Source organism: Brassica napus, chromosome A5 (assembly GCF_020379485.1).
Source record: "Brassica napus cultivar Da-Ae chromosome A5, Da-Ae, whole genome shotgun sequence".
NCBI classification, from domain to species: domain Eukaryota; kingdom Viridiplantae; phylum Streptophyta; class Magnoliopsida; order Brassicales; family Brassicaceae; genus Brassica; species Brassica napus.
In genome coordinates this window covers 824,045-836,916 of record NC_063438.1, presented here as the reverse complement: position 1 = coordinate 836,916, position 12,872 = coordinate 824,045, and the positions used below count along the sequence as shown (strand labels likewise).

General features: G+C 27.5%; 1 protein-coding gene across 1 annotated transcript; it reads left to right on the top strand.

Moving 5' to 3' along the window:
• The first annotated feature begins 10,791 nt into the window (after nucleotides 1-10,791).
• On the top strand, nucleotides 10,792-11,560 carry LOC106454424 (auxin-responsive protein SAUR32). Its single transcript, XM_013896542.3, has one exon. The coding sequence runs from the start codon at nucleotides 11,004-11,006 to the stop codon at nucleotides 11,370-11,372; it is 369 nt and encodes a 122-aa protein (XP_013751996.1). The 5' UTR covers nucleotides 10,792-11,003; the 3' UTR covers nucleotides 11,373-11,560.
• The last annotated feature ends 1,312 nt before the right edge of the window (nucleotides 11,561-12,872 follow it).

Genomic DNA, 12,872 nt, shown 5'->3' with positions numbered 1-12,872 from the left:
TAATTTCATTTACAATGCACATATTTTGACATATAATATATTAATATCAGACGAAATGATAAAACAATGTCCAATGTTTTGACACGATGAATTTATATTTGTTAAATGACCTCAACCCTTGTTGTATTGGAGTTGGTTTACCAAGCAATAACAAATATGATTATAGAGAAAATCAATCACTATTTGTAAATTCATCTTTTTGTCCCTCAAAATCATCCTATAAGATTGAAAATTAATATATAAGAAGTCAATCTTATGAATAAATTTTAAGGATTAAAATAGGATTTTTAAAATAGTGATTGATTTTCTTCAGGTTATACTTAAGAATGAAGAAATTTGTTATCACAAGAAGAAAAAGATTGAAGAAATTATTGATAAAAAGTTTCAAACACAAAAAATTCATTGTTTTAAAAACAAAAACATGTTCACAACAACATAAAAAGTGGTTGAAAAAGGATAATTACTATTTCCTCCGTTTTATTATATATATCGTTTAAGTTTTTTTGGCACATATTAAATAATAATTAAATTATTATTATACCTTTAGTTAAAATATTGTTTTGTTTGATTTTCTTAATCAATAAACTTAAAATATAAATATTATTGAAAAAATTACCAAAAAATATGTATTGAAATATAAGAAAACATTTATAGTGAAACAAAATTTAAAGTCTACAACTACATTTAATATTAAAGAAAAGAAGTATATACTATTATACATTAGAATATATAATACTGTAACTATAACTATTACTCCCTTGGTTTCATAAATATGCATGATTTAGAACTTTTTTAAAAAAAATGTATATTTCAATATTTTAATGCGTTTTATCAAGTAATAATAATTAATCATAACTTAAAAAATTAATTGTATTTATTTAACTTTCTTGGTTTGTAATTATGAAAATAGATAATCACAAAAATATGAATCTAATACCAAAAATTAATATGTTTTATTAATATAAATTGCAATATAAAATTAATAAATTTTGCATTAAATTTATAAAATGACATTTATTTTAAAATAATCTTTTTACTGTACAATGATAATTATAGTGAAATGTATGGAGTATAATACACTTGAATAGTCATGCAACTTTTCAGCAAAAAAAAAAATAGTCATGCGAAAATAAAATAGCTTACTGAAAATAAATAAATAAAGATTGCTGAGCTTAATTATTGCGTAAGAGAGAATGATTATAACTGCCAGTTTCATTAAAGTGCTTCGTTTGCGTGAAAACGATGCACAGACCGATTAAATCTCTCACTAAATCTCGAAAATAAAAACAAGAGCATTAACTAATTACCAGATTGATTACATGATTACTTCTCTTTCTTCCTCGTTGACCAAAACGTTTACCGTTATGAAACATGGTGACTTTCATCTCCGTTACATGCTTGTCACAATTTTTATTTTTCGGGACTGAAGAAGAAAAAACTCATTCCTGAACATTGAAAAACTTTTTACGTAACAAACTTTAAAAACCCGAGTCGAAGATTAAAGATTTTACCACAAGTTCCATAATTTTTTTGCCGACATAATTTTTAAAATAGTATTAATAACTAAATATATGTACTGTACAAGAAGTTAACAACCAAGTAGTCTATACTCTTTTGAAGCAGATAAAAACTGGGAAAATGTTGAAGGTTACACGAAAAATTAATTTTGTTAGTCAATTCTTTCTGCTTCAAACTTTTTTATTTCTTTATATACAAAAGCTTATGAAAACGCAGAGACTTTGACTCAACACCAGAAAAAAGAGTCCCCAAGGGAAATGGCCAAAAAATACGAGTTCCCCATGTGCATGGACCATTTCACGAACCTCAACGACTCGAAACTTAACAATAAATTAACACGATGATGCATGATTTAAAAAGATATTGCTGATTAAACCCCCAGTTAGTAAAAACGTATTTGGTCTAAGAGTTTGTAAGATAATTATTGATCTTTTATATTATGTTTGTGATTTAAATATGAGAAAATACAGGTTCTTATTTATAATTAGTCAATGCTTTTCATAGATCCCATCATACTGCAAATTCAGTGCTTCGCTATGATCCTTCGTATTATTAATGAGACAGTTCATTTGGGATAACTAATCCGTTCTAATGGAAGAAACACTATGTTAAGAAAATGGAAGAATCACATTTTTAATATGTAACCGTGTTGTAACTTTTTTAAGTTAGCAAATGATCCTTTGTAAACTCTCGTTTCGTTTATATTTGATGATGGGTACGTCGTAGTAAAAAGTTTTCTTCATTTTTTAATCATAAAATCAAAAATGAAACGGGTGAATTTAAATAAAGGTGAAACACAAATATTAAAACAACGAAGAAAACAAGAAAAAGGTGAGGGACAATAAATGAAGAATGCTAATATTGGGCAGCTCAATAACTCAACCACTCCTCTGACTAACTTTTATAGTCACTCCTTTCCCCCTTTTTGATTCCCTTTCCATTTCTCAGATTTACATTTTTCTTTATTCTCTTAATTTTTATTGTGATTCATATAGTTTTTGTACTTTTCTTACTTTCTAATTCTCTTACGCGTTTCCAGCTCTAGTTTCTTTTCATTATTTTATTTTCGGGGGACCATAGAGCTGAAACAACTTGTTTGGGTACCTCGTCAGATATTTTTTTTTGGAAATCAAAGAGTGTTGGCGATTGGGTTTATTACATTTGAGGCTGTGAACTGGTAATAGTTGCGGAAGAAGTGGTGGTAGAACATGCTAGTTGATTATAATTCATCTTATATATTAAAACAGAAGTCACAACTTTGATTCACGTGTGATTTTTTTTAAAATGGACCTAATGGACCTATTCATAGAAATTTATACTATATTTTAATTCAGACTAATAATAAACATAATTTTTAAAATATTTTAATCATAGTATCTTATGATATCTTTTCATTTTAAATATAAATATATTTATTTTAAAATTCTAACAAATCTGTTTAAAAAGATTTTTACAAGATCTTCATTTTCGAAATTATATTTAAATATTTTCACTAATTTTGAAATTAATTTAAAATATTATTATACATTAATATATTCAGTTATATAAAATGAAAAATAAAAAAATCTATAATATTTTACTTATTATATAATCATAATCAATCATATTAAATTAAAATTATTATATTGAGCTAAATATAATAAAATTGTATTAAATTTATATATTTATATATTTTATTTTCGTAATTATAAAATATTTATGTTCAAAAATAAAATCTAATATGTTGGTAAGATGGGTTAACATTATCAAACTATATAATACATGTATAAAAATTAACATGTATTTCTTTAAAGTTAATAATATAAAATCTTTGTAACTATTTTAATCATAATATATTTTCATTTTAAATATAATATATATTTATATATTATATTTTAAAAATTCTAATAAATCTGTGTAATATTTAAACAATAACTTAATGTATTTTAAGTTATCGTTTAGAGATGAAAATAAATTATATCGTTTATAACTTAATGTACTTTTATAGTCATGATCATGTTAAAATATAATTATTATACTAAAATAAATATGATAAAATTATATTCAATTGATAAATTTATAAAATTTATTTTCATAAATATAAACTATTTATTTAAAATATAATATGATGATAGAACAGCTTAAAATTAACAAACTATATAATACATGTCTAAAAATTAACATATCTTACACTTTTATATATACAATAATAAATATCTAAAATGAATAAGCATAAATATTGGTAAGCAGAAATCCAGTTTTGAAATACGGGTCAGAATTTAGCCTAAATTAAATACAAAATATTTTTTAAATATATTTTCTCATGAATATATTAATTTGCTTAATAACTAAATACAAATACAATAAGATAAATATATAATAAGAAGTTGCAAATACATAAGGTTTAAACAATTAATTAATTATAACATGTAAATGATAAAATTATTGTATTTGAAATAGTTATATAAATATTTAAGTATATGATTAACATTAAAAATATATACCACTTATGTTCTAAAACAATAATTTATGATAGAAAAATGAAAACAAACACCCGTGCAACCATTTAAAATGTCAAAATCTAGTTAACATTTTAATCCGCACGTATCAGAGATATTCCGTATATTCTGTTGCACGGGCACCATTTAAAATTTTAAACCACAATGATATAGTGGAATAAATCATCAAACTATAAAGAACTTTAATTCAACCATTAAATTTTCGTATTTTTTTGGACTGAAAACCATTTTTATTATCAAAATATAAGAATAAATCAGTTCAAATAAAATAAAAATATAAGAATACGTAAAGAACGTTGGAAATAGGCTCAATTTAGCACTAGTAGAAGGGATGGGAACTTGAATTATATTTTTGCTTGAACAAGTAATAACACAGTAAATGAGAATCCAGTGACATGTCTCAAAAAGTAAATCCAAAGTTTTTACTGCGATATCTTGAAACTTGAAAAGCCAATGTTATACTAGTACTAGTATGTATTGCTAGAGAGAGAGAGATAGAGAGGAGAGGAAGAGCGTGTGGGACCAGAGACACCCATGTTTTTTTGTCTTGTATAGCTTTGGCTCTCCACTACTCAATTTCTACATAAAAGCCCTTTTTATTTCATCATTCTCTCTTCCTTCATCACCACTCACTTATCTTCTTCTCCATCTCTCTTTCTCTCTGCTTCTTCTCCATTGATCCTAGCCGGATCTAGTGGGGGAAGAACATATAGAGATATATTTTTAGACAACTACAAACCCTAGAGTTTGATCTTGATAAGGTTTTTTTTTGAAGGAAGGGGTTTTCTCTTTTGAGGGGAATGTTGTCTGGCTCGAGGACTCTGGCTCTATCAACTCATGTTGGATCTTCTTCGATCTAATCGAATCAAACCTCTATGTTTGAGATCTGATTAGGGTTTTAGTGTCGTCGGACCAGGCTTCATTCCCCCCAATTATTGCTCCCTGAATACTCCATTGTTCCTTATTCTTCCATTTTTCTCAATTTAGGGTTTCAGATCTTTGGATTGAACCCATGTTAAAGGTTTTGATATTTTAAATTTGCTTTCTCTGATTCAGTTACACGTTTTATTGATTAATATTTGCACTAAACACTGTTTTTATCTACGTGTGCTTGGGACCAGTAGGGAAAAGAAAAGTTTTCAGGTAGTTGCAGATTGGTGTAATGATGAAAGAATCTGACTTTCTTACTCTTGGAATCTGAAAAGTTTCATCATTACAACCTTTTCTACATATGTATATAGTATTTTGAGGTTTTCTGCGCTGCTATGATTCTGATATGATTGTTTTTTTATTGTCAGGAAGAGTTAAGTTATTATAAGATAGGATCTTCTTGGTCATGCATGATGATGATAGTCTAGTTTCAGATCTGTCTGTTTCTTACCATACCAGATCTACGAGACTTGAATCTTAATTCTTTATTAACTATTTATGACATAACTAGGGTTTTCTGGATCCTCTTCTGGAGTAAAGAAGAGTTATATATGCGATGACAATATTGTTCTAACCCTTTTATTGTAAGGATAACTTATGCAGATACTTTTTGCATGGGGAGATGAAGAGCTGTGCAAGAGCTAGAATTTCTATATCTCTTTCTCCTTCTAGATTATTACTCACACTGTATGAAACTGTAATCATTTTATATACCACTCAAATGTAAAAATATTTCATTTAGTCTCGGAATAAACTTAATTTTGTATGATCTATTGTTATAACTTGATTGCTAGTATTTTATAATTCTCTTTGGAGAATTGTGTCATCTGCTCGTGGAAGATTTGTGTCTTTACTATATATCTTACATCTTTCTCTCGAGGATGAAGAAATACTTAAGTCCAGACTTGTTCTTGAAACCTTATCCTCTTAATGTACGATGAACATATTCCAGATATTTCGTAAACTATACGAAGTCTATCCAGCGGAAAGATATATTAAGACTACTAAGTTATACATATGTGTGTGTGTTATTTATTTGTGTATGAATTCATAAATTAAACAAAACGAGGGTATTTGAACAAAAATCAAAACAAAATGAGGGTAATGCAAAATTCAGGGTACTACAATTGCTCATTGAGTTTATACTTCGATTTTTTTTTTGTGTACTAACTTAATTTTATATTTTGAAATCAGAACCCTTTACTAATCTAGAAATATATCTCACAAGAAAAAGATTAGTTAAGGAAAATAAATTCTTATTTTGAAAATAAATATGTAGAGGAAAATCTTACTACTAGTTAAATAAAGTGATGCTTTTAATATTTTGGCCTTTCTAAACTTTTTCACGGATGACACAAGTTTCTATGGACCATGGCTCATCGGATTCATCTTTTTACTATGTACTTTTAACCGAAGACTTTGACCATGTTTTTCTTCTACGGTTTTCAGTGTCATTCCTGCTAAACCTACGACTGTGGTTCTGGGTCAATTATTTTAATTTTGTTTGATTTCTCAAGTCTGTAATGACATTTATTATCGATAAAATACCTTAAATTTTCAACTGTCAAGCAATTAAAGGCCGGTTGCCTAAAATTTACCATAAGTGTGCTTTATTAATACTTTTTTTTAATACTTTCTTTGTTCTTAAATGAAATATGTTTCAAAAAAAAATTGATGTTCCATAAGATATTTTCAACTTTCTAAGTAACTTTTACTTTATTAAAAACCGTGTAACTGATCATATTTAATCATTTATTTTACAATTGGTTGATTATAATTATTTTATAGTTTTAGTGATACTTAATTTTATTAATACATATTTTTTTCATAAACATCTTATATTTAGGAATAGATTAAGTATTAAAATAATGCATTTTTGTTAAAAGTGTAAGAGGTTGATTAGACAAAATTATGTTAACGTCCGGTATTAAACTAAGTTGTGCGGAAGCTTCATCGGCCGATTCCTGTTTTGGAATCGGAACCTTGGGGAAAGTTACGGAATCTCGCTTCCAAAGCGCTTCTAAAATAACCTATTTAAAAACACGTTGGAAGCTTACGATTTTGTTTTGGAATCACGCTTCCGCTTAAAAAAAGACAATATCATAAATAGATAAAAATTATAAATCATGTTTATTATTTTTATAAAAAAGTCTAAAATTTAATAGTAATGAAATAGAGAGAATATAAATATACAAATATTAAAACTAACATTATCTTTATGCATTGAGATTCTTATTAGAGATATAACTTAATTTATGTGTATTTTTACATTCTTAATATGAAATCATTAAAATTATTTATATGAATAAATGTTTTATTTTAATTTGAATTATATATTTTTAGTCATGAATTATAATTTTATTTTATTTAAATATATATATATATATATATATAAGATTCTAACAAGCACCCGCTTCCTAAGTTTTTAAAAAAATCTTACTTCTATGTTTCCATATGATTCCACTTCCGTGTACCCGCTTCTAATTCCATGTAACATAGGTATTTAACCTCTTTGATACTCTCTCTGTTGCATTTTAGTTGTCGTTTTAGACTTGAGTACACATATTAAGAAAAAAATGTAATTTTGTATAGTTACTAAGTAAAAACATCATTACCAATACACCTAACTACATTTCAATCATTAGAAAATAGATTAAAATATAAATCAATAAATTTTGAATTGAATTTATAAAATTATACTTATTTTGAAACAAAAAAAATTACTTTACATCGACAACTAAACTGAAATGGATGAAGTATCATATATCTTTTCAGTTGAATACACCATATATATATGGTATGAAATTGTGAATAGTGCATAATTCAACTATTTTTAGTTTCCTTTTTTATCTATTTTGTACAGAAAACTTATAATCTTAAATAAGGAAAAATAAGAGAATGGAATTGGAGGGCCATGGATTTTAATTGGGCCAATGCAGGCAATCATATTGACTAAGCAAAAAAAAAGCATTAAATAACAGAAGGCCCATTGTCGTTTACATAGTTCATTAGAAGCTGTGAGCTGCTAAACTAGTATTAAAAAAAAAACTTACAGCGAAATCACTCCCGGCCCATTAGTGAACTCATGCGAACTTTTAACTGGTGAAATTCAGAATAATAGAAAATATGTGAAAATTCTTATATGACTGCCATCCAATTCCTCCACGACATTGGCATGATGAGTCGATCCGTGGACTGCCTCTTTCTCTTTTATCCCTCGTATCAAGAATAAGGCTGCTGATAGACTAGCTAAAGCAATGGTTGTTGTAGCTTTTAACTCACCTATGGTGTAAACTCTGTTTTTTTTTTTTTGCGACAAGTAACGAATTGTTTGACAAAAAAAAAAGGAAATCTGTGAAAATTCTATTTGTAAAGCATAACTTAACTTCTTATTAATTTGAAAAATTAAAATGATGATACAACGATATAAACTTCGATTAGTATAATAAATGATTTAGAAACAAAAAAAATTCTTTAGTTTACTACGCTTTGCAAAAATATCAATATTAGAGTTTGTTAGTTGCATGCGCATAATTGAATACTTGATGACCCAGCGGCGTAAAATAAAATGGAATGATTGTAACTTCTGTTTAGAATGAAAAGTTAAAATGAAAAGTATGACAAGGGCCGATAAAATAATCTAAGGTCGACCCACACCGTCCCATAAAGTTGACTTATTTAGGAATATCGTTGTCTCATTTTTCACAAAGTGAATATAGGTGTCATTATTGTTAGTGTGCTCCGCTTTATCTTATCTATTTCAATTTACTGATCTAAGATATTCAACTTTTCTTATTTAATTTTTGGTTCTAGATACTGATAGAGTGACATGTCCTAGAATTTTGTATATTATTTTTCCTTTTCTTTTCAGTGTACCATTAGTATTCGCTACCATGCACTACCACCAACTTGGACGGCCTCGTTTTTTATTCAACTCGCCAAGAAATCGGAAAACATTTTCTAAAAAAATATATTCGTTGTATTTGTAATTCATAGCTGTGATACCATTCAGAATATAAATATTAGGGAAGAATATTAATTTCCCAATTTCTCGTCTATTGAATTTTGTCTTTTGAATGTGCCAATATCTATGTTTTGAGTTATTCAAAATCCATCGAGATGATAATATTACATCGATAAAGAAATTAGAAAACAACGTCCCGAGCGAAATCGACCCAACCGATTTATACCAAACCCGTTGACCCAATCGACTGAATAGGTTTTAAATATTTTAAAGGGTGGTTTATACGTCGGCATGTCGTCCGAGACCGGCTGTATTAGAAGTTCATCGAATAGTCCCTCACTTTTGATGATGACATTTATCTATTAAAGCTATAACAGTGGTATGTTTATATCTATTATACTTGTACGTTTTAGATATTGATTTGCATGGTGTGTACATGAAGTCATACATAATAATAATTATATAGAAGTGACATTTTGATTACAAGAATCCAAAAATATACATCGCCTCCACACCACCACCACATCTTGATCATGTGACGACATCGATTCGGTTTCTTTATAACTAACAATACCTAAGCCGCTCCAATAATGTATAAATAATCGTTGCACGTAATTACAGTCTAATGAAAGGAAAGCAAACAGAAAATGAAAGCAGTCGACTGATCAACATTGTGCCAATAATTAAAGTTTAAGCAAAAAAAAAAAACACTTTGTGCCAATGGATGTTACTTAATTTGTTATATCGTTGGATTTATTATAAGTTTCTTAAAACTTATTCTATCCGTTTATAAAAAAAGAAGTCTTGAGTATATGAGATTAGTCAACTGTAAATTTTCATTTCTAGATATACTTTGATCACGCTATTGCTGATATGTTTCCGTCACTACATGATGGTTCTATTTTAGGTAAAACAGTAGTTAGTCGAATAATTTGACTAATTTACTCGGTTAGTACTTAATTAAAAGTGTCAACCTTTTTCTTGAGTCACCAACCCAATAGTAATCGTGGCACACGGTTCGTGGGTCGTCACTACTCATTTATGTTCAGCTCAGACCTCAGTTGCTGACCACATTAGTACTCTTAGAACTATCTGTTGACGATAATTAACTATGTATATATGAGCAATTAGCACCAAAAATTAATATCATCAACTACACACGGTGTATCATATATATATACAAAGTACAAACCAATACAAATATTATTTTGTATTTTATTTAAATTTATTGATCAAGGAATTATAGGTTATTGATGAATAAATAAATTTGGCGGGAATAGTAAGATAATTTGTAAAAAAACAAAGGAAAACCGAGCTTTTACACACAAAGACAAAACATAAGATTTTTTTAACAGAAGATTATTTCATTCCGTTATACAGATGTTCAGGGAAAATTTGATGTCGCAAACAAATTTTTTGCATAATGATAGATTTCATTTTGTAAATGATAGAATATATAGTCTTATAAACATTTTTTTAATATATAGAAATGGAAAACATATATATTCGTATAATTTTACGAATCAAAATAATATTATTGTTAAGAATATATGTTGTCTATTTTTTTTTCAAGTCTCATACTTCCCATCATTATTATAATGTCTTATTGTATTTAATTACAATATAAGAAGTACAAATCGATAGAACTTCTCGAATATATTATAGTTAACTACCGTTGATTTTTTTCATAATTATTGCTGATTAATTTATAACTTCTTAAAAATACCCATTGGTTGTTATGCGGTTTTTATAAAGCAAATGACAACCAAATACGAAATTAAAATACCACCACTGTATTTATTATGAGAAATTGAATAAGAAAATAGGAGCGTCCCAATTCATTTTGATGGACTTATTCTTTACAGTTATGTATTTTCTCTTTATAAACAAAGCCCCCTCGTTTGCTTCTTTCATTCATCTAGTTATTATCTCCACAAAAAAATGAGCAACCTTATTAGTTCTCTCGAATTCTCATCTCTTACACTTGAAGACCCATGGCCTGCTTTCTAGCCTAATTTCCTTTGAGAATCTTTTTTTTTTAAATTCTGAGTCCTTGTTTTTTCATCATTTTTCTAAAACGCTTTCTAAAAATCATGGGGACTGGAGAAAAAAACCTGAAAAGCTTCCATTTACATCGCAAACAAACGGTCAAAAACAAAGATATTCCAAAAGGATGCTTAGCGATCAAAGTTGGATCACAAGGAGAAGAGCAACAAAGATTTATAGTTCCTATTTTGTATTTAAATCATCCGTTGTTCATGCAGCTCTTGAAAGAAGCAGAAGATGAGTATGGATTCGATCAAAAGGGCACCATCACGATCCCTTGCCATGTGGCTGAGTTTCGTTACGTTCAAGCTTTGATTGATGGAGAGAGAATGGTTTATCATGGTAATAATAACCATCTTCATAAACATAGCGGTCGTGAGCTGTATCATCCTCTTGTTGGATGTTTTAGAGCGTGATGAACGATGTGGATGAGGAGGATGAATGAATGCTCGTATGTGCTTCAATTTTCAATCCTTGTGGAGTTGAGGAGCCAAAACTGGCCTAACCCAAGAATAAAGTGATTTTTCTGTTTTCTTTTTACGATTTTAGTATATTTTCTGTAATTTGTATGGGATATCAAGTTAAAAGAAAGTTATTTTTCTGATTTTATTGGTTTAGTCATTTTTGAATGACTGGAAATAATCACAAGAAAATGAAGAAGATGAAACTTTTTTTGTTGTAAATTTGCATTTGCAATTTAGTCAAGACATGTATAAATTTGATAGCAAAGAAAAAATAAATATAATGAGATAAAAAATAATAATATATATATATATATATATATATATATATATATATATATATATATATATATATATATATATATATATAATGAGATGGATATTTGAAACAAATATTCAAAAAAGAAGGAAAAGTAACTTTGAGTTGCATAAAGACAACAAATTTTAGTTTTTTTTTTTGGAAAAACACAAACTGTAGGTTTATGATTAGTTCAGATATTAGGTATCATCTATTTTTCATGAAATTTCATAAACACTGAATTTGTAATAATATTGGATCTTCGTGATACTTCTGAAAAAAAAAATGATGACAAAACAAAATAATGTTTTATTATAACCAAATAGTATAGAAATAGAAGAGATTCTCACATTCTTTTTTTTTCATTTAAAATATTTTCTTTTTTAAAAAAATCTGTTCCATTTGTAACGGCTGGTCCTTTAAAGCATTCAATTTCATTTGACTTTAGAATTGATTACTTTTGTATAACAGACACTGATACACAGTGAAGTAAATAGCAACACATCTTCCAATGTTAGCAAGTGAGTTATATGCATCCTTCGGACTTCGGAGTACTCTCCATCGTTAATTTCAAAGTAACTATTTCACATTTATTAACTTGAATTGCTAATTACTACTACTATTTTCCCAAAGACCTATCCTTGTGATATAAACAAAAATACACTTCAAGTATTTAACTACAAAAGCTATTTTACCAACAAAAAAAATTACAAAAGCAGAAAATTATAGTAGTTCTGTAAAGAAGATAAATTAGTTTCAGAAAATAAAAAAGCTTTTACATTTATTATTTACTGATAATAGTCTTTCTTTTTGCAAAACCAAAAGATAAAAAAATGAGGTCATTCTACAGATTTTGAAAGATTATTAAAGAGCGTCGGAACAACAGATTAATTTTTTGAAATCGTTTCTACAGTTTAGACATAAGGTTCTAGATTCAATACGATTAGAGGAACAACATGTATCGGGTATTACTACAATAGGTGGCATGAGAACATACTTGAGAATACCAGAGAATCTTGATAGTTATAAAACACAAGTTTAGAACACAAGTTTTGGTTTTCTTAATGAAAAAGTTAATAATAAAGTCAATAATTGAACTCTCCGATTTATTACGAAAGGTGGTAAGGAAGTCTTAATTAAATCAGTAGCATCTTCCA